The following is a 21,763-nucleotide window of genomic DNA, read 5'->3' on the forward strand; positions in this document are numbered from 1 at the left end:
GAAGTCTCTGCTTTGTATCATTCAGTCCTCAAAAGACTACACAAACACACACACACACACACACACACACACACACAAACACACACTGCCTTGATCTTTGCAAATAAGTCCCCTCACAAAAAAAACAAAAAACTTTTGGGACATCACACATTAACACAATGATGCACAGACAAGATCGCAAAGACACATCCAGCGACTCTCCAGAGCGTCCCAGATATTTTTTGCAACGGCATCAAATGAAACGGTTAATGTCGTACTCTGCATGACCCTCAACTGGTAACTGTGTGTCAGTGTTTATCAGGGTATTCTGGAGATCAGAATGTGCATCCATCGGCAGATTTCATTAGACCGCTGTTTGTCAAAATCACATGCCTCCAGAGGATTTATTATGATTTAGTCAGTAGATGATTATTGAAGCTGCACAGAATGTTCTAGCAGCTGTTTTTAGACTTGGATAAGATGTCACGTATTATATATACTTTGAGATTAAACAGATTTTTTAACCAGCTCTCGCCACAGAGGAAACTTTGTTGCAGGAACAAATCTGACTACCCACAGAACTCACATAATAAATTCAGATGTTCACCACCAATTCTGACATTTACAAAGAGTCAAATGGTCAATTGTAGTTTGACTAGAACTTAAAGAAGTTACAGTCAGTATTTTTATATTACCAATAGAGCTCATGACTTTGCAGTTTTGCATTAACTGCTGTGTCCTTCAGTTTACTTTCACGAACCTGGTGGTGACTGTAAAAAAACACGAGTCTAAAATGATTCCCAATTTTGCTCTGTAGGTCTGCTTGATGTGTAAATAGTGGAGTGCAATCATGTCTGCCATCTTCATAGATTGTGACAGGTTTCATAATGCTGCTGTACTTAACCAGTTCGATTTTTGGTTGTCTATAATATGATTTTCAAGGCTGTTTCCACATATTTATGTTAATGTTATGTAAAATTTTAGATATCAACACATACCACTGTTGTTTTACACTGAGCCTGCAACATTCAGTTAACCCTGCCCACTCTTCCCCCTCCCTTTTGAAGTACCTTACATTAGCAATTTTTACGTTATTTATTTCTATAGTTTTCTTTTGTTGTGTCTTGCTTTAAAACAAATCGCCCTTTGGGGCCAAACAAGGTTGTAGATAAAGCTGGAAATATGTTAGTTTAGATTTCATAGCTTGTTCCTGCCACCTCTTAATGGCTAAAACAGTAACAGTAACACTAACCCGGTCAATATGATTTATTTTGGTGTGTCAGATATTAAATTCACTAGTTTGGACCAAAATGGACCTCCAATTTCTCACTGTATACATCAATATTGTGATATAGAATTATACACACGCTGATAAAAGATTTAATCAGTGTTTTCCATCCCTTTATGTTTCCTTTAATTTCATTGAAATTAGGTCTGTTAGGACAAAAATAAACTTAATTAACAGTTCTGTGGGCCTGGAGCTCGGGGGCGAAAAGGTTACTTTTGTTCACAGCTCAGCCTAGCACAGATCCGTGAGTTTATCTGGAGGAAGTGACTGGAGCCCCTCTTGACGTGTAAACTGAAGCTGGGACAGATCAGGTGTCAGTTGCGTGAGCTCATGTGTTATTGTTTTCTCTGCATGTGTGCTACACGTCAGTTCGTCGTAACCAGTGCGTGGAAAAATCGTATATGTCCGTTCAGCTGGTTCAGTTTCCCCTCTTCTGTTTTCCGTCAGGTTCGCTGACATTTACATCCAAAATGACCGTTTATCTCAAAGAGGGGTTGCAAAGAGACGAGAGGCGTCGTTTGATCTGACTTGTTACTGAATTGTCCTGTGACCTTTTCAGAAATGCATTCATCCGTCTCACTTTTATCTACATTGCTTTTCTTTTACACACAACAGGTTTAAATTGTAAAAGTCCTCACAAGTTGTCTTAACTATTGCACACACTTCTATCTCCTTGGAGAAACACATTTTGGTGAAAATTAGGTCTCTGAAAGGGGGCATGCTTTTATCAAAGTTAGGTTTCTGTCTTGTATTTTCTGCTTCGTGTTGTGCAAATTACTTGGCTGACTTTCGCTGTCATCATGGTTGCCATCATCTAATCTTTTTTGCATGATATCAGAGGGTTTATGCAAATATTGTGTTTATCTGTCCTCCAGGTATGTCACCCTAATCCACTGGTTATTCCCTGGCAGAAATAACTAGCTTGTCTTCTTTTCTCTTCCATTGATCTCAGTTTATTCTCGCTCATTGACTTTTACTTAAAGAGCCGACAAATGTCATCTAAACAACATTTGGCAAGTGTGTGACAGAAGTGTACACACGCATTTAACTTGGTGCCATTCTAGATTACACAAAATTCCTTTCCTCCAAGATATCTCAGCCTCTTAACCCACACTTAACCAGTTTTAACTCTCACAAACCCTTTTTCTTTACATAAAGCTATCGTTATTTTAGCAATTTAACCTCAGGGTGACATTTTGGGAAATAGATTTTTTACTGTCTTCATAAAGAAGATGAATTCTAAAAGTGGCTTGTTTTTGTCTTATAGAGGGCTATGTGCAGCTCTTTCCAGGCAAGCACATGCCCTGTCTCCAGTCTGTATGCTAAGCTAAGCTAACTGCCTGCAGATCATATTGTACAGATGAAAAGGAGAGAGTGGCTTGGATCTTTGCATCACTTTCTTGTACAAAGTGCATTTCTCAATCCGTTCCCTTTTCATTTTTGGCTTCACTTCTTACACTATTATTACACTGAATGGAATGAAGTGTTGGCGGACGAGGCTACCAGCCAGAGTTGGTAAAACAAGTCAGGTCAAGTCTTTGCCTTTGCTCATCATCACATACAATGACTCAAAAGGGCTTTATGGGTCCACATCAACAACATTTACAGTCTCTTAAGAACAAGGAAGAACTGCGCAAAACAAAGAAGAAATATGACAAAGGAAAAGGAAGGAAAAAGTGGAAGAAACTTTTAGAGAGGAAGCTGATTAGAACTAGAGGAAGGCAATTATAGAACAAAACAGAAGCAGTTTTGAGTATGAGATGTATAAAGCCTAATTTAAATATAACAAGACCAATATAATAATTCCACTTAAACAAGCTTAATTAAAGTAACTGCAATGGAAAAAGAATCTCTTCTTTCAATGTACAATGCTCCAGGAACAGAAGCAAAGGAACATCTGAAGGAAACCATTTAATATACAATGAACAGTAACAGTAAAGGACATACTTCCAGCAGCTTGCTAGAACATGTTTAATAACTCAATAACAACTCAATTATGCATTACCACAGACAGTTATTGCAAGTGATCATATCCTCAACCAGTAGTTACCAAGAAACATTCTTGTTCTATGGAACTGTGTCATGCTTAATATTTTTTTGTTCAGTTAATCTGTAGCCGGATTTTCGTCTGTTAGTGCGTCGTGAGTGTGTTTGTGTTTGTGTGTTTGTGTGTGTGTGTGTGTGTGTGTGTGTGTGTGTGTGTGTGTGTGTGTGTGTGTGTGTGTGTGTGTGTGTGTGTGTGTGTGTGTGCTGATGGGAAGTGAGGACAGAATTCAGGCCGAGAGCTGGGAAACGGGGGGCAGAAGAACACGGACAAAACGTGACTCAGTTTCCTATGCATCACAGTTACTCTTGAAGGGTCGGGAAGCACGTCTGTATTAATTATTTCTGCATCTGGTATTAATGTGATGGAGAGATGAAATAGAGATTTAGAGCGAAGTGGTGTCAAGTTTACACTGTAACATCGTCGCCAATGGAATCACTCTGCCTGGTTTCTCTAGAGCAGATCAGCCTTTTGTAGTTTGTGACTGCAGCAACCTCTCAGAAATTAAGATCTTGTTTTAGTAAAGACTTGACAGCTCAGGCAGCTGAATTCTTTCATCATTTTCCCCCAATTTTTCAGCTTTAACAATTTAATTTTTAGCACATACAGGCAGGCCAAAAGGCAGGGGGGTGTGTGGAATGAAACAGTAGGAAGAAAGTATTTCCCCTCTGCTTTGGCAGCTCTGTATAACAGGATGTGAAGTGAAAATTAATCAGTTTGCCTTTGAGATCATATAATAGGAAGCACAGACATGAGACAGAGGGAAGAGACAGTAAATAAAGCAATCAAACGCAGAAGTGAATTCTCGGAATCTTCTAATTGTTAAACCCGCGATTGCATAGTCTCATTTCTGGAGCCTGTGTCCTTGCCTACCCTCTTATTCCTCAGCCTGGTGCACGGCAGAGATGGGCCAGATGACAAATTGCCTCTGAGCAACAGAAGAAAAGTCCAATAACAATAGGACAGGTGCAGGCTAATGCCCCTTAATCCATGGATATCCACTCAGATTACGACCCAGAGCTGGGGAGCAGTTTTGGGGAAGTAGCTGCAGAACTATAGGAGCTCACCCTATATATGCAATCTGTCAACGTATACAGCTGACACAATGTGCAAATAAGGATTACTGTTTTTCCATGCAGGAGTCTGACGTTATGAAACTAGAGAGGCTCCCAGTAGAGCGCATACCTCTGTCATTCCGTTTCAACAGTCCCTTAAATTCAATTCATTTGCACCAAATTGCACAACTTTTTTAAAGTAAAAATCCATGCATTATTTCTTAAAAATGTTACAAAAATGTTAAAAAAAGGCCCTATCTAGCAATGTTAAAGAAAGTGGGAAAAAAACCTGGATCCACCCCTTTGTCCTGATCCAAAATTGTATTGATCATTCCCTGGCCCATATCCTATCTTTCCACCGAGTTTTAAGAAGATCTTTTCTGTAGTTTTTGTGTAATCCTGCTGACAGACAGACGGCAATGAATAACGAATCCTTGATAGCTTTTATAAAACCAATCCATCAGATTAGATATCAACAATCATGCAAAAGAATCGAGTGCATCTGTCATTTTTGTTGGTTTTGGGAATTTTTGTTGGGAGGCAGGGCTAAAAAAAACTGTTGTGTTTGCTTCTCGTCTGCAAGTGGATATTATTGGAGTATGTAGGGTCGCAGACGGCATCGCAGGAATGTTGCTGCTGCGTCGCCCCTCTGCACAAACACAAACTTCCTCCTTCTGCACCCCACTCTTCTCCTCCTCCTCTTCCAGCCCTCTACTCCTTCCTATAACGTGTCGCAGACAAAGGCATGCATGTGCCAAACTAAACATGAAGCAGAGTCACGCTCTCTGAGATTGGGATTTGAATATGGTTGTATATAGAATCCTTGTGTTTTTGGAAAAAAGGGAAAAAAAACGATGCAGTGCTGCTTGATGCTGCTTATATCTGCCCTTTTACCCTGTTGATTGATGTTTTGGAGACTGATTCGTTCCATATTTCATTTTGAGGCAGAATCCCAGCATAATTTCAGGCTGCTGCGAATTTATGTTGTGTTAGCAACCCTAAATCAATGTAACCAAGCTCTGAGTGAAGGTACTGTTGACTGTGTCCTCACGAGAAGTAGTTCTAGTATGAAACGTCTGCCGAGTCACTCCAAGGAGACCGAGCGGCACCTCTTTATCACCCCATCATCTCTGCACCGAGTAAATAAAGCATCTCAGGGGTCAAAAGTCCAGCGCTGTCCTCACAGTTTAGTGTTAACACATTATAGTCCCTGTGTACACAGACAAGGAAACGCACTCCCATGTCTCTCACACACCAACACATGTGTTCACTTAACCTGTGCATGTAATGCTGCGGCTGTGTGGGCCTCTGCTGGATGGAGGATGGATGATCATTCCGCTGGCAGACTGATATACCTGTAATGAGACGCTGCTGTGTGACTTCTTCTTCCTGGCCTGATCGTACTTTGATTGATATCAATTCCTGTTTTATATGCCGGCGAGTGACAGAGCTTTATTGCAGCACTTTCAGTGAGTCGAGACAAATTCTGGTTGTCTTGTAGTCAAGGGGGGGCGGGAAAGTGATGCATTTGTGAAGGAAGGGGGGGATGAGAGGTGGCGTGGACCTAGAGAAGACAGTCCTGCAGGTAGACAGAACACAGTAAACACAGTCTGACAGCCTGTGATTTCTGCTGTATAATTCACCAGCCCATAGAGAATGTGTGTGTGTGTGTGTATTTTCCTCTTCTTTCACCTCCTGTCATAACACAAAAAACTCTACATTCTCTCTGAGGCTATTTTTCATCCCTGAAGGCAAAGACTTCTTGAAATACATACACACACTGCTCTTCCTAACAGTCTTGTACTGTATTTATTAGTTAGATGAGCACAGTTTGGATTATTTTGCTCAAATACACACTTTAAAGCAACTATGATCAATATTTTAATATACAAAATGGATCAAATGTGCAAGTTGTTACTCATACTCATGAACCCACTGATAATTCCGCCCAACACCGAAGTTCCTCCTACCTCTACATGGGTTTGTAAGACGTGTTTCAGCTCAGTGTTTTGGTTTTGTGCTCTGCAGTGTGACTAGGTTGCTTCTCTCTCACCACTCTCAAAGCGCCATTTTAGCTCACAACATGCAGCTCTTTGAAGCAGAAAAAAAAGAAAAAACAGAGATAGAAAATGTAGTCAACATCAAAACGAAGAGGAGCTAAAAGAAATGAAAACTGGAGTTACTTTAGTCAGATCAAGGATGTCTTTATTATTCTCTGGGTTGAATTTGATGTGCAGTCAGCAGTATGCACATGTCCATCAGGAAAAAAAAGTGACATCAAACAAATAAAATTAGAACTCAATACAATATAAAAGCAGTGGAAAATAAGTAAATAGCATATACTGCAAGCACATTGTGCATTAAAAACACACAAATGAATTCAAAGGCCAGTCAAAATAAGATACACAAATTTAATAGGCCAATGGCAGCCAGGACAATAGAGCACATACTGGCAGACAGAACTCCCTATATCTGCTGGACATGTAAATAATCAACTATTTTATTTGTTTGTACTTTCCAGCTAAAAGGAGATAATATCAGTTTGCGTTTACAGTTTGTTTGCACTACCTCCAAGTGGCCAGAAAATGTAATGCTTCCTCACTTATTAACAGTTGGCTAATGTGTCTTGTTGACTAACACAAATAAAATGACTTGCAAAATATTTATTAGTTTTACCTCTGCCAAGGAGGTTATGTTATCACCCATGTCCATTTGGTTGTTTGATAGAAGCGACCAGATTTCCACAAAACTTGGTGGAAGGATGCGAAATCCCTCGGGGAAGAACCCATTTAATTTTGGTGTGAATCCAGAACTGGGGGCAGATCTATTTTATTCTTTAACTTTCTTTAACATTAAAATCAGGCTTATTTAGAGGATATGTATGAGTGTGTGAGATTTAGTGCATCTTGATCGAATTTAATGGGTTAATTAGGCCTTGGCAGAGGTATTGGCTCTATGCTGAGTTCCATACTAGTCATCTATTGCGATTGAAACTAAATTTTCTTTACTGATTTAGTCAAATCAGCCGATCAGCCCCAACAAGAAAGTCGTAAAACGTGTGTGTGCCTGTTTAGGCCCAATTAGCTTGATATTGCTGAAAGAATGCTTCAGCCAGTCTCTACGCATCATTCAGAAGAGCAGCAACAACACTCAAACTGTGTATGTTATTGCACGCCTTGTAGATGACGCATATTTTCAGTGATGTGGCGAAATAGTCAAAAATCCATTTCCACTAGACCATAGTGTAACGCAATTTGTGCAGTGTGTAGATACTTTCATTTGTAGGCACATTAAAAGCTTTGTGCAACAACTTGCTCACAACAACCTTTGTGAATTCTCTCTGTCATCATGGAGCCTCTTAACCCAGCCAGCCCCTCAAGATGAGTGATTATAAAGAAGACCACTCCAGGCAAAATAATAATGTGTGTTTTTAAAATAAGCACAAATAAAGACTTTCTGCAAAATGTTCATTATCACTCCCGTGCTCCTGCTTGATGATTCACTCGATGCTATCTGTTTTTCTAACAGCTTTTGTGACACATCACCACCTGAATACCCACTGTGCGGTTCCTCTGCTCATCTCCTGCATGAATCAGTTATGCTGCATTCATCCTGTTTATCTTTTGCCTTAACAGCAACTGACAAAATGTTCAGAATATTGAATATTCTCAGTTTTCAAAAGTGGAAGAAGCTTTGAACTTTTTCTGCCCCCCGTCCTCATACACAGCTGGAACTCTGCGCACTGGAATATCCTGTGTTGGCGAGGTCTGAGGGGAAGGGAAGGTCTGGCACTGGTCACTGGATGGAGTACGCCTTGGTGGGGAAACATGTAGTCTGACTTTTATTAGTAAGAAAATATGGAGGGCAGCGATGGAGAGATGGAGAGATGGATAGATAGATTACTTTCACAGTAACTCCACCCTAACACTTATTGCTTACTTACAAGAGTCTACACAAGACAGGAGCACAACACAAAAACAATTTCCCATCTACTATAACCTCTGCCAAGGATGTTATGTTCTCGTCTGCATAAGTTTGTTTGTTTGTTACGTTGCAGAATTACAGAACATGTACTGAACCGAATTCTGTGAAACTTTGTGACATGGCCCTAGATGAAATTTTGGTGCAGATCCAAATTAATGGGCTAATCACCCCCGAAAAAAGTCACTTTCTCTGCAGCGTTACCCACAGATTTACTCCAATCTATGGCAGTAACGGGGGTGCACTTGCACGCACAAAGGTTGCTCTCACCTGCAACAGATTCTGACTGACAGGTACACACACACATGCGAGAGAGACATGTATTGTATGCCACTTGTGGACATGAACACAACTGCAGCTGAAACTATGAGGTCTGACTGTATGGATGGTAAACACTTTATGGGTGTTAGTGCTGCACACAGTTACAATGCAGGTTAGAAATCTCATTTGTTCTCTTGCGCTCTCTGTTCCAGCACTGTCTTACAAAAATAACTATGACCAGACAGTATTTTTTTTATACCAAGTGAAAGGACACATATACGACCACTGGTTTATCTCACATATAGTTTTATTCTCCCCACTTAAATCACCTATTAATAAATATAGAAATCACATTGCTAACAAGAGCTCCCACAAAGTTACAACATGTTGTTAAGCTCACAGTTTCCCCCTGCTTTCGCTCTTCATGCTAAGCTATGCTGTGTGCCTGCTATGTGTAACTTCATACGTAGCGTAGAGATGAGAGGGTGGTGTCAACCTTTTCATGTACCTCTCAGCAAGGTGAATATTTCCACAACTATTAAAGTAAAGTTCAGTCCTCAAAGAGACACATTCGCTCCCAGGCTGCTTCTACCTCGACCTCGCACATATACTCCAGCACACACACAATATTCTAGTAACTATTATAGACAGCTTTAGGCCCCCCAGGGCCTTCACTGGCACTTCCAGGGTCTCATTAAACGACGTGAGGAGGGCATGAGGAGGGTGGAATCAAGAGGGATTGCTTTATTTGTGGGTAGATGGTAATGAAGGGTAAAGAAGTTTTCTAGGGAATGTGTGAGGGCAGAGAACAAAATAAAAAGGTGAAATGAAGAGGTAATGACAGATGAGGATTTTATGTGATGTGACGCAGAAGATGAAGGCAGAGGTTTGAAGGGAATCATAATTAGAGTGCATAAGAGAGGGAAGAAAATGGATTGGTGAAGGAGGATGAGAATAAGTGAAGGGGAAAAAAGGTGGAGAACTATAATGACACTGAGTGGAGTGAATACCTCCATCAACAGCCGATAGATAGGCTACATGTACGTTTTCCTTTGATGAGGGTGTTTTCAAATGATAAAACGGCTTGCCGGTGTAAACAAGTGTAAAAGGAAACACTTTGTTGTTTGTTGCAGAAAGAGCTAGGCCACAAACTAGAAGATCAACTCATATGTAAGCAGCTGTGTCATTAAAAAGCTGTAAAATGCAGAATTTAACAACTGTTATTAAAGACAACCGGGTCTGCAACGTTTGTTACTGTATCCATGTTGCATCCTACGCTGGTAGCTAAGGTGTATGTCGGTTGTTTTCTGGAAGGTGGTCATGTGATAAGAGCCTGACAAATCAGCAAAGGCTATACGTCGTGACCAAAAGGAAGCCGGTTTCTACGACATTGTTTCCAAACATCTTAGTTTCTGTCCATACAGACTAAAACCAGCCCCACAGTTTTCAAAATAAAATAAGGCAAGCGGCATTTCCAAACTTCTCCGTATTAGCGGCTCTTAAACTCTGGAGTAGTGTGGATGCCCGGCGTTTAGCAGAGTTCATTCATTTTCATGGATGTCGAACTTAATAAAAAATTGTATGGATCCACCTTCTTTTGTGAATCCTGGGCAGTGGTAATGAGGAAAAGATGAAGAGATCACAGGGAAGACATTGGAAAGAAGGTCAAAGGTCACAGTGTGTTGTACAAAACTCTGATGATTTCCTCCAGGATTCAGGTTAGACATTGTGTTTTGATTTAACTTTTATTCAGTGAGTCTGTTTACTTTCAGTTAAAAAGACACAGTAGTTATTAAGCAAGGGGAATTTTTTGTCTATGCTTTTGCAAAGAAGTGTCCCACGCAGGTGATGAAAACGTGCAGAAGCAGGCACTGAAGTTTCATGCCGCAATTAGTTCACGACTAAATGTGTGTTTATGTGAGCTTTGCTGTGAGCGCCTGTTAAACCAGCCAGCTGTGTACAAGTGGGGAGATTTCCATCAAGAAATTAAGCAGCGAAGGGTGAATCTGATGAAGTTGAGCACAAAAATGATTTGTGACAAGAGAAAGTGAAATTCACACTGGTGTCTTAATTGTCATCTACGCTTATTTCCTGTTGAATGATTTCCACATGTAAAAGGATTAAATCCACTTGTTGTCATGACAGCAGATATTTCAATACCACCGTATTTTGACTGTTGCAATGAGGAAGGGACAGGAAAGGTTGTTTTTATTATTAAACATTGTAAACTTCTTAACATCAGTTAGAGTCATACAACATTTTTAAGCCTCTAAGATGGCGATGATCATTGTGACCTTACAAAAACACCTTTTTGGTCTTGTGAATGCATAATTTCAGGAACAGAGTGAGGATATGTCTTCAAATTCGGTACACACATTCACTTTGACTGAGATGAACTCATTGGATTTTGTTGATCACAGGTCAAGGTCACTATGACCTTGCATCTCTTTTGTCTTGTGAACATGTTATCTTAAGAACGCCTAAAGAGAATCCTTTCAAATTTGGCACAAATATTCACTTAGACTCAAGGTCATGATGGCCTCATCCTTGAACAGGATATCCCAAGTCTGCCTTTTGGGAATTTGGGGCATTTTCTTCAATTGTTACTTGGACTCAAAGATAAACCGATTACATTTCACTGGTCAAATGTAAAGGATATGTGACCTCATATTATTGTGAATGCAATATGTGTGGAACACATGGAGGGACTGAAACTGCACTGGTTAGCGGAGGCATACAACTACAGGGCAGAGGTTCTAGTTCATTTTGAAATGGTCTGTTAATAATAAACATTGTACTATGATAAAAGATTGGACAGGTTTCCACTTCCTCACAGCTTCCATTCCCTAACATTAGTGAGAAATGAGAATCATATTGCATTTAGTATTTGTAATATTGTAGTATTTGCCATTTTAAGATTTTACCAATATCCAGAGCTGTCACTCTGTGAGAACACTGAAGTTAAACAGATGAAGAGTCAGATTGTGTTGCCAAGTCCAGACAAACATTAGTTTTGTATCTGTAGGCACTGACGATCCAAATTTATTTTAATGAAGAGCCTGTTGTGTTGAGAGTCCAGAGATGTTGCATACCAAGTGATTGAATGAGCAGTTTGTGGGAAGCTCCCAATAAAATAAAACAGTCCTTATATATTATAAATGAAAATGTAGTTTGTGTGTTTAAACAGGATTTGTTTTTTAATGTGATTTCATCCTGATTAAAGTCACACTGCAACATTCAGTAATTTCAATCGTTTTCAATGTTGAAGACGATCGTAGATCTCGAACATGACCTCAGAGATGCAATGACCACATGAGTTTCACAAAGGCCTGTGATTGGCCATTATTATAGCAGCATATTCAGGCCTTATCTGACAGATTGTTTCATTTTGTTTTCTAAACTTTCATCATGCGTAAACTGTCAATGTCTCACAGTGTAGGTACATATCACTGTAGCCTAAAACCACCTTTTATTTATCATGGGGTAAGATCAGTTCACCAGCTGCCTAACAAACTGATAATCTGCTCTGTACCTACGAGCTAGCAGTCAGCAGTGATGGCTATCAGAAGTCTGTAGGGACTTGCATGCTCAACAACACTAACATTCCTCACGGACATGTCCAGATATGTCCCACACATCTGCACATTGCTCGTTCGCATCTGATGCTGCGCTGTACTGTGCCACACACGCACACACACTCACACAAGCGAGATAAAAAGATAACACGTTCAGATAAGTTCAGTAAACAGGGAAGAGATGAGAAAATCAGGAAGTGAAAGCAACAGTCTTTCACACCCTGAATGGGCTAATTTCATATATTCATGGAGGAATTGGTAATAGGATGCAATCCTAAGAAAACTTCTCTAAATCAAATTAAAGATCAAGAAATTTGTGATAGAAAGATATAACAAGCCCTTTTTTAACTTCCTTTGAAATGTTTGCCTTTGATTCGTAGTGAACAAACAGATATGGAAATCTTTACGCTACGGTTTGAGATAGATCAAGACTGAAACCAGAGGGAAACCAGCGAGCCTGGTTCTGCCCAAAGCTCAAAATTATACATACCCATCTAAATTATCACTTTGCATATAAAAAAGTATAAAAAGTTCTCCTTGCTTCCCATTTTAGGCGTCTCCTGGCTATATCTCCATAGTTCAGGCATAGAAAATAGTAGTATCGAGTAGTATCGATCTCCTCGAAGTCTCTGCAGAAAATCATATAATTTTATTCCCCAACATCTTGACCCACTTGATAATCATATGGTATATTTTTCACAATGTTAAAACAGAATCCACAAAGTAAAGATCTCTCTATTTGCAGAGTCTCCTCCAGACAGGACAGGGCGCCGACGCAGCGTGCCAGGCGGATCCTCAGACAAGACCACACCCACCATGGAGGCGACGTCCACTGCCACCACACCTTTCAGAGTCACCGTGAGTACTGTGAGTGTGTTTTCATGGACCATCTGAGTCTTTGTCTGTCTATTGGTTTTCCTCTCTTGGCTTTTCTTTTGGTCTCCGCATTAGTTTGCTTTAGGACATGGGTGGGGAACCTTTTTCCTGCAAAGTGCCATTTAAATTTTTATAATATCCTTTGTGGGCCACATAATACATTATTGAACACATATTGAACTGCTTCTCTTTAGCAAGGCGTCTGATATCAGATGGTAGTGATGTGGATGATGCCACTCACAGCTGGTTTTAGCCAAAGTTTCTCATATAAATCCTAAACTTTATGTAGTGGCATGGTGGCCCACCCCTGCTTTAAGAGTTTGTTAGTTATATAACAAGGTTTACAGAAGCCTTGTCTGGCGTCCAGATGGATTTGTGCCAAGCTGAAACTCATTTACTTCAAATATTGGAACAGGATCTTTGATGTTTGGCTTCTGAACGTCCTGCGTCTACACATCTCGTGTTCAGCCCACTATCCCCCACTGACTTCTAAGATCCTGTGTGATTTTCACACCGAATATTATTCACAACCTGCGCACACATTCCACACCTGTGCACACGCAATACCATCAGTCACTCAACTACAAACACACCTCTCCATCAAACACACACGTACACACAGAGTGGTCCGTTTGCCTGCCATCTTGCTCTAATTCAAATCCAGACTGCTTTCTGCCATGTTTAATTCAATAGATAAACAGCCAGTTAATGAAGCAAAGAAATATGCCATGAGTCATCAATTTAAAGCTAATTAGCAATTAGCAGTGCACATTTTCATAAATAAATAATGAGCGGGGAGATGAAGACCCGCAGGTGAACTGTAAACAGTAGATGTTAGGCCAGGAGGGCCACAAGCTCTCAGTGCTCAGTCATCAGCCTTTTGTAACGGCTCAGCAGGTACAGTAACGGGCCAAGTTAAGCTCTAAAACACCTTGTAGCTGTGTCTCAATTCAGTGGCAGCATCATGCGGAGGATCCAGTCTACGCAGCCGACGTCAGCTGCATCCTGCAAATGAGATAGTCTGGTCTTCCTATTGTGTCACCATTACAGCCGTCGCCTAGCAACAAAGCTACAGACGAAAAAGTTATTCTGTTGATTAAAAATGTTGAAAAGATTTCGGTTAAGTAGCTACATTTAAAAATACATTCTCCTGGCGTTTTCACCTTGCTTTTTGTCGCCATTACCTCATTGAAAAAGATTTTGGAGCGCAAAGAATAATGGGATATGTTGGGCCGGGAAGGAGGACGCCTCTCTTTTGTGGCGGTGGAAGGACACATTGTATCTGTATCACATCGCTTGTATAACAAAGTAGGACGTTTTCATATAGCGCGTGTGTGTGTAAAGTCGCTGCAGTGAACATGACTGTCCTGTCAGGTGCTCTGAGCGCACTGGAGACCACTTACAAAAATATATAACTGTGTTCACCTTCAAACTTCTATTTCCAAATAATGTCCCAGAGTGGAGGTTAGGACACGACAGATGTGTAAAGTAATCGGTCCGATTGCTGTAAATATAAATACTGCGGTGAAGGATGATGAAGGACCGCCCACTCAGCTGAAGTCTCTGACCTGCTACACTTTAAACAAATTTTCCACGCTTCTCAGTGTCCATACGCTGATTTGTTTGTGACCACCGCCACAATATCAACACTGATCACCACGTAATGACATCCTCCTACATAGCTGTGCTCATTCGGTCCTTCCTGACTTTGCTCGCTCTCTTTCTCTACACCGACACGCACTCGAACGTTGTCATCAGAAACATATGTAAAGTCAAACCGGGTTAAAACAACACCATTTTTCTTCTCAACCAAAAATGACAGTTGTGACTATTTGCATATAGAGCGGGGGAAGTGAGAGGAGTCAAAGATTATATATTTTCAGGATGCATTTAGCACCTGTGTGAACACACGTACATGAAGCTGAACACTTGGGATCTCTAAAGACACACGTTAATGCCAGGTCTGAACATGGCCAGAGTTTCAGTAAAAGATAGTGCTCAGTCTAACACCAAACTACGATGCCTCCACAGAGACCTACTTGACTAGATCTGCGCTTTTATAATTTCTATCACTTTCTTTCTTTTAGTTTTAGCATCTTTCTGTCTTTTTGACTACATTTTTACAGTTTTTACTCCTTTTATTTATAAAAACAATGCAAATATCGTCACTGAACAGATTTTATATGATCTAGTATGTATGAGAGAGAGAGATGTAGGAATGAAAGGTAGATCAGGGAGCTTGTAGGAGACAGAAGGGGTCAGATGAAAGGGCTAAATATTGATTAAGTGTCTTTTAAGCAGCTACTTGTACCCTCCAGGGAGGAAAGAGAGAGAGGGATACTACAGCAAAGTCATCCTGTCTCTATCACATGACCACTTTACTTGCCTCCTGTCCTACACTTTTCCATACACTGCCCCCTTCTGGCATGGGATTTTATTGCAGCAATTTAAGTTTTCACCAACTTCTCTGGAATACAAACTAGTAAACAAATTATATGTGATTAAAAAGGTTTAATTTGCAGCTCAGGTTGGATGGAGAGAGGGACAGGATATACGCCTGTTGGCACACAGAAGTGTTGGAATGAAAACAGGAAGACGAGTAGACAGGCGGTCGTATTCTTCTTCTCCTCCTCTCCTCCTGCATCTCCCGCGTTTAGCGATGACAAACCTCCCCTCACTCTTCTCCCTCCAGTAAAACAGAGTTGCAGTGACATCTAAAGTACCCCTCCTAGGCCTTGAGCTAAATCTGTCAAAATGTTTTTCTCTCATGTTCTTTGCAGACTGGGTTCAGTGTCTGCACACACGCACACACAAATGGATTCCACGTGCACAAACACGCGCATTCAAAAGCACATCCTTTGGTGCCTCTCAAAAACAATTTCTCACCAGCAGGCACGGACGAAAGCTAAACTCTCGGCAAAGCCTCATCTCCCATGACCGATTCAAAAATAGTAAAAGATTGCATACATTAAATATAAAAGTTATTATTTACTACTTTCTCTTATTCAGGGCTTATTTAAAGAGCCGAAAAACAAACCTTATCTATGTCTGTCAGGTCCACGTCCCGCTGACTGCACTATAGCTGGCTGGATTGATTCTCAATAGTGACTTAGGTCCTTATCCAATCTCCCCCTGACTCTTCCCTCCCCACCCCCCTCTCCCTCTCAGATAATAGCAGGGGGTCTAATTGGACAGGTATGTCTCTTGTTTTCATCAGCTTGTGCTCGAGGAGGACAAGAGAGCTTGATATGGAAGCGGGGAACACCCTGCTGATTGTCCAGGCACTGATACTATCAGCCCCCCATTAAGGAAGCCTGGAATTGCCAAGCCAAGGGGAATAGAATTAACTTGTTGCAAGCATTTGCTTTAATTTCATGGAAAAAAAAGACATCTAAAAAAAAAAAGAGAAAAAAGCGCAGCGATAAAATTGAGCTGTCCTCTTGTTCTGACTTAATGGGCTTGGACAGGCCGAGATTACGATCAAGTATGCAATCTTATTATAGAGACACACACACACACACACACACAGAGATGCATGCACAGAGGTAACACATCTGCACTGTAAACTAGGTAACATAGTAAATATGAACAAACACATTATTTTCACTGCCATTAATGTCCCTTCACAGCCAGTCGTATCTTTAAACCTGGATGCGTGTTGATTTAGTTTGTTCCATCCCCTCCTTCCCCCTAATTAGGTGTCAACCGTGGAAATGTGGAATAATTAAAGAGCTCATTCATATTCACAATAACACGTGACACTGTTATGCCCCCTGTCAGGTCGCGCTGGCTGTAATAGCCATGTCACGCTGCTTTGTATGAGTATGTGTTTGCACCATGCAATGTAAAAGACATTGTAGCAAATTCAGTAATTTTTTCACACCAATATCAGAAATTAATTGAGGCATCTAATCATATATTTATGGCTTTTATTCATTCATGCATTGATATTGAATTAGGTATTATTCAACCAAGCTTCACTGGGGAATTAGAGTAATCCTATGTGTCAATTAACACATTTCTTTAAAACACAATACAACAATGACATAATGTACGACGTCTCATTAGGTGTCAGTTTCCATTGTGTGTGCCGGCATCACCGTCCTTTCTGCTTTTAAGAACTGACAACGAGACATGGGAGTAGGGAGGTGTCAAGCTCTGTACATGAGTGTGTCAGCCGTCACTTTCCTGATTCGCAACGACCGATGTCATCTGCTAAAACGAGGGATATAGGAGGGAAAACTGATCAGAATATAAACCAACAGGGAGGTATTCTGCCCTCTGCAGCTGGGGCCATGCTCTGCTGAGCCCTGATCCTCCGGCGTCCTCGTTGCTCATTTGCGGAACGTTTTCCCCTCGTTTTTTGTTTTATTCTGCTGCTTGTTTCTATCTGCCACCTCCACATTGTGCCCCACTTTTTCCATTTATCCTTCTCCTTTATCTCACACCCGCCTCCCCTGGCAGGAACTGGTCTCACCTCTATTTCCGTCCTCACTCTCTCTGTCTCTCTTATTTGTCTCCTCGCTTATTGTTCCTGTTGCTCTTCCTGTATGAGTAGGTGCCAAAGGCAAATTAAATGCTAAAACGTGCCGTGCCTCCTTTGGGGTTTAATCTGGTGTTAATACAGGCATCAATCATCCTTACTGACTGACTTTAAGTGGGGGAATTGGCTGTTCATATCTGCTGACCTTCTCCCGGCAAGAACTTTGACAGGCAGATATTATTTCTCTTCACATGCACGTGTCAGGTGAAAAAGAGAACAATAAATACAAAATAATCAGAGAAATTATAGGCCTGGGACTGAGTACCTTTCTGGTACAACTCGTCTCTTCCTCCACCCACTCTTTAGAGTCCATCCATCAGGGGAAGGAGAAAGGTAAAAACCACACAGAGCAGCCATCAGTCCACCTCGCCTACAGGGACACGTTTCTGTGGATGGGAAGCATTTTAATTTGTGAGCTGTGAATATGCCAACAACAGCAGGCACACAGACTCTCGAGGGGCTAAAGGGAAGAGGCAAGGAATTACGATGAATTTGGAGGGGATTGTGAGTGATGATACGCGGAAATGAGAAAAGGTGTGTGCCAGTGTTTGTGCATATGTTTGGGCGTGGGTGATTGTTCTACTTCATCACCATCGTTGCTATTAAAAATATCTTGCCTCTCCATAAATTCTCTTGTCATGTTGTAGAAGGAGGTAATCTGAGGTCATGCTAAATGCAGTCAAAGGAACAATAATCCCATTTCAAGTGCCATCTCATATTTGTCATTATTCAGAATGGTGCCTATGCTGATTTGTCCTCATGCCAAAATGCTCATGTACATGTGTGGCGTGAATAATGTATCTAAAGGGTGAAATGAAAGTTTGATTCAGAAAGGAACCATGTCACAAACAGGTCTTTTTTAAATAGCTAAAAATGATACTGACTAAATCTGATCATTATCTAGAATGTAGACAGTAGCCATTGATGATAATGATAAATGAGCAGTTTGATTTGTCACATTTAAAGTGACAATAACATAACATTTCACCCCATTTTTATAAAAAAATAATTAAAACCAAACTTACCTGACAAATGAGCACTTGAACAAACATCCCTGTAATAAAAACTACATAAAATGACAGAAACCATCTTATTTAATGTTTACTTAGACTTTTTAGTTTATCCCCATCCCCTAACATAGAGGAGGCCAGGTTTATGACCTGTACTGCAGCCAGCCACCAGGTGGTGATCAAGACGCTTTGGCTTCATTTTTGGGAAACGGTCATGTCATCCATCTTTATAGTCAGTCTATGATCTTTCCTGCTGGGAGAAAAGATCCCACAGCTTTTAAACTCTTTCAAACACAGTCTCGCTGGTTTAGGTGTGTCGTCTCTAAGCCTGAACTGAGTTATATTCACAGACTTTAGAAAGCTCCCCCAAGAGCCAGAGAAACAATTATACAACTGCTTCTACAGGCTGAGGAGTCGTCCCCATGTCTAGTAAACTGAACTTCATGTGCAGAATCGATGGCGGGTGCCTTTATTTATTCATTTTGTTCTTGTTTTCCAACATTTTCTCGAGCTGTCTCACCACCATATGAAATTTGCTGTAATATTTAGCAGATGCAAATAGCTCCTCGATTTCCTATGAGCATTGCATTGCGGAACAGCGGTGGACATAAACAACACACTCAACAAATCAAGATTTCTTTGGGAGAGAATTAAGTATTTACTGAGTATATGTCAGTTTTCAGTTTAGCATATGGTGTGAAACTGGGACACAGCTATTGATTTTGGACACACACACACACACACACACACACACACACACACACACACACACACACACTAATGAAACATCCACACTGTTATTGGCGTGAGCTTGAATATACCGACATTAGCTCGTCTTTGTTCCCTGCTCGGAGTGCTTTCCTGATGACAGGCGTCGTTCGTCAGGAGGCAGCGGCTTCCTCTGTGATCAGCTCGCAGCCTGTCTGGAAGTCGCTCTCTAATTAAACCTACTCCATTGTTGCCCGGGGCGACCTATTCACACTGTAGGTGGTGATTATACAGGTTTGCTGATGGCCTGGCGGCGGCGGAAAGAGGTCTCATTTTTGTCGCCTGTCACCTGTCTTGGGAAATTTATGTAATAGAATGACATAAGGTTAAAGTCACTCGAGTTAAACGAGTGCCTTGACTGCACTGTGCCTTTTTTAGTCTATTGTTCAGCCTGTGAATCAGCTGCCATGTTGTTTGCTTGTAACTAAAGTTGCACCTGAGCCTGTGCGCTATCCACTCACTACTTTCTCCTGCACACTGGCTCACTCATGAAGCTCTGTCCTCTTCATGCTGCCTTCCGTAGATTCTCCGTCAACTCTCGCCACCTTGGTTTCGTGGTCATCCTCTTCGTCTGCATGGCCAAGACGACCGGGGTCTAAAATAAACTTGCAGCATCCTGAGATTCCTGCACCACATCTCATTTTTGTTCATATGCTCTCGCTCCTTATGCCAGCCGGCAGTTGCCATGGCGACGGCGAGGTGCTTGGGGGAGTGCGATTGCAGATGTTGGGAAGGAGTAAACACACAGACTCAGACAAAGGAGGAAAATGAGCAAACTGATAAAGGGGTGTATCCGCTGAATTAGTTTGTGGAAATAATTACAAAACACTGTATTTGGAGGTCACAAATACAGACAGCGCTGTAATTGTGCCAAAAGTATTTCCGACCGGCTTTTCTTCTGCTTGCGCTCTCTGAGAATCCTCTTTTAGTCATGGTCCTGTGTGTGAATGTGCTTGATGTTGCTAGAAGTTTTGTATTCAGGAAATATTATGCGTATGACCTTGTCCCGGCTTCTCTAGTAAACATTGCTCTCAGCCTGATATGAAAATCTATACCTATTTGTTTCTCCTTTAACTGCTCGTGACCTCGGGCCTCAGCAGATTAAGGTTGCGGCAGGTAAATGTTGGTATTAATGTATTCTGTCCCGCTGCCAAGTTGAGCGCCAGTGATTGACGTCTCTGAGACTCTCCTCGTGGCAAACTCGCAGTGACACCGCTGTATTGACCGTCTCTGTCTCTCTCCATCAGGGGTTTCTGAGCCGGCGGCTGAAGGGCTCGATAAAACGCACCAAGAGTCAGCCCAAACTTGACCGCAACTCCAGCTTCAGACACATCCTCCCCGGCTTCAGGAGCGTCGACAATGACAGGTAGGGGTTCGTTGGTTGCCGGGCTGCAGCTTTGTTTTGCTCTTGTGTTGGTCCGCCGCCTTCTATTCCGGTGCCTCGCTCCTTCTGATGGCTGGTTATTCAGGTCACAGTTGACGTTTTTGTGTTGCGTTGTCAGTATATTGTGAAAACCAGCAAATCCTGACTCTCCAATCTGTCACTTCTAATGCGTCTCGCTCTTTACTCTCGTTCTCTCTCAGAAACACATGACGAGTCTCCTCTCCTCTGTACTGTCATGGCTTGTCTCTGCAATATCAAGGTTGTAACCTACTTATGCTCAAGTAGGAATTTTTTGCTTTGTCTCGCCATCTGGGCGAAGCAGTAGAAATAATATAAACACTGGTCGGAATAGAATGTTTCCTCGAAGGGAAAAGTAGAAACTTTCAACAGGTTAGATTGTTGTGTGTTAGTAGCCAATCGCTTAAAAACAAATTTTCTAACCAAGCACATGTTATTCCTTCAGAAACGAATCAGATAACCAGAACATCCTTAGTTGGATTGGATGTTTTAGATAAACACACCACGTACAGCATGTATGATAAATATATACAAGCAACATGTTGGTATTTTGGCTCTATTAATAAATACCAGCTAATGCTGTTGTTGGGATTGATCTGAGATACAAGGCCTGTGGCTACAAACATTGCACGCTGTATAAATTATAAGTATTTAGACTTATAGTGGATAGTGGATTTATCTCAGTAGATATTTTGTTTACATGCAATTCTTGATCCCTTTTTTTCTGGTCCTTAAACACAAATACATAACAAATATTTAACCCGATTAGAAATAGTTACTCCATCCATTTATCCACCCATCTATCCTACAAAGGAGTACCAGGGCCACTTAAAGTGAAGAAAAAGATTTCGAGAATAAAGATGTAATATTATTAGAATAATATTTTAATTAATATTTTAGTTTTTATGATGATTTAATTTTTCCTTTTTCTTTATTCTCATAAAATTTTGACTTTATTCTCGAAACCTGTGCTATTTTTAA

At 41.0% G+C, this 21,763-nt stretch overlaps 1 protein-coding gene across 8 annotated transcripts in view; it reads left to right on the forward strand.

The window, feature by feature from the left end:
• The window catches only part of dab2ipb (DAB2 interacting protein b), a 143,601-nt gene that overhangs the window by 45,378 nt on the left and 76,460 nt on the right, over positions 1-21,763 (forward strand). For 5 of the 8 annotated variants that reach the window (XM_035184054.2, XM_035184047.2, XM_035184049.2 and 2 more), the window contains 2 exons: positions 12,929-13,050; positions 20,628-20,746. In XM_035184054.2, coding sequence (XP_035039945.1) covers positions 13,000-13,050; positions 20,628-20,746 — 170 coding nt within the window. In that variant the 5' untranslated portion in view covers positions 12,929-12,999. The remainder of the gene's footprint in view (positions 1-12,928; positions 13,051-20,627; positions 20,747-21,763) is intronic. The other 3 variants (XM_035184043.2, XM_035184048.2, XM_035184055.2) reach the window with 1 other exon arrangement.

This window comes from Hippoglossus stenolepis, chromosome 18 (assembly GCF_022539355.2).
Source record: "Hippoglossus stenolepis isolate QCI-W04-F060 chromosome 18, HSTE1.2, whole genome shotgun sequence".
In the NCBI taxonomy this organism is placed as follows: domain Eukaryota; kingdom Metazoa; phylum Chordata; class Actinopteri; order Pleuronectiformes; family Pleuronectidae; genus Hippoglossus; species Hippoglossus stenolepis.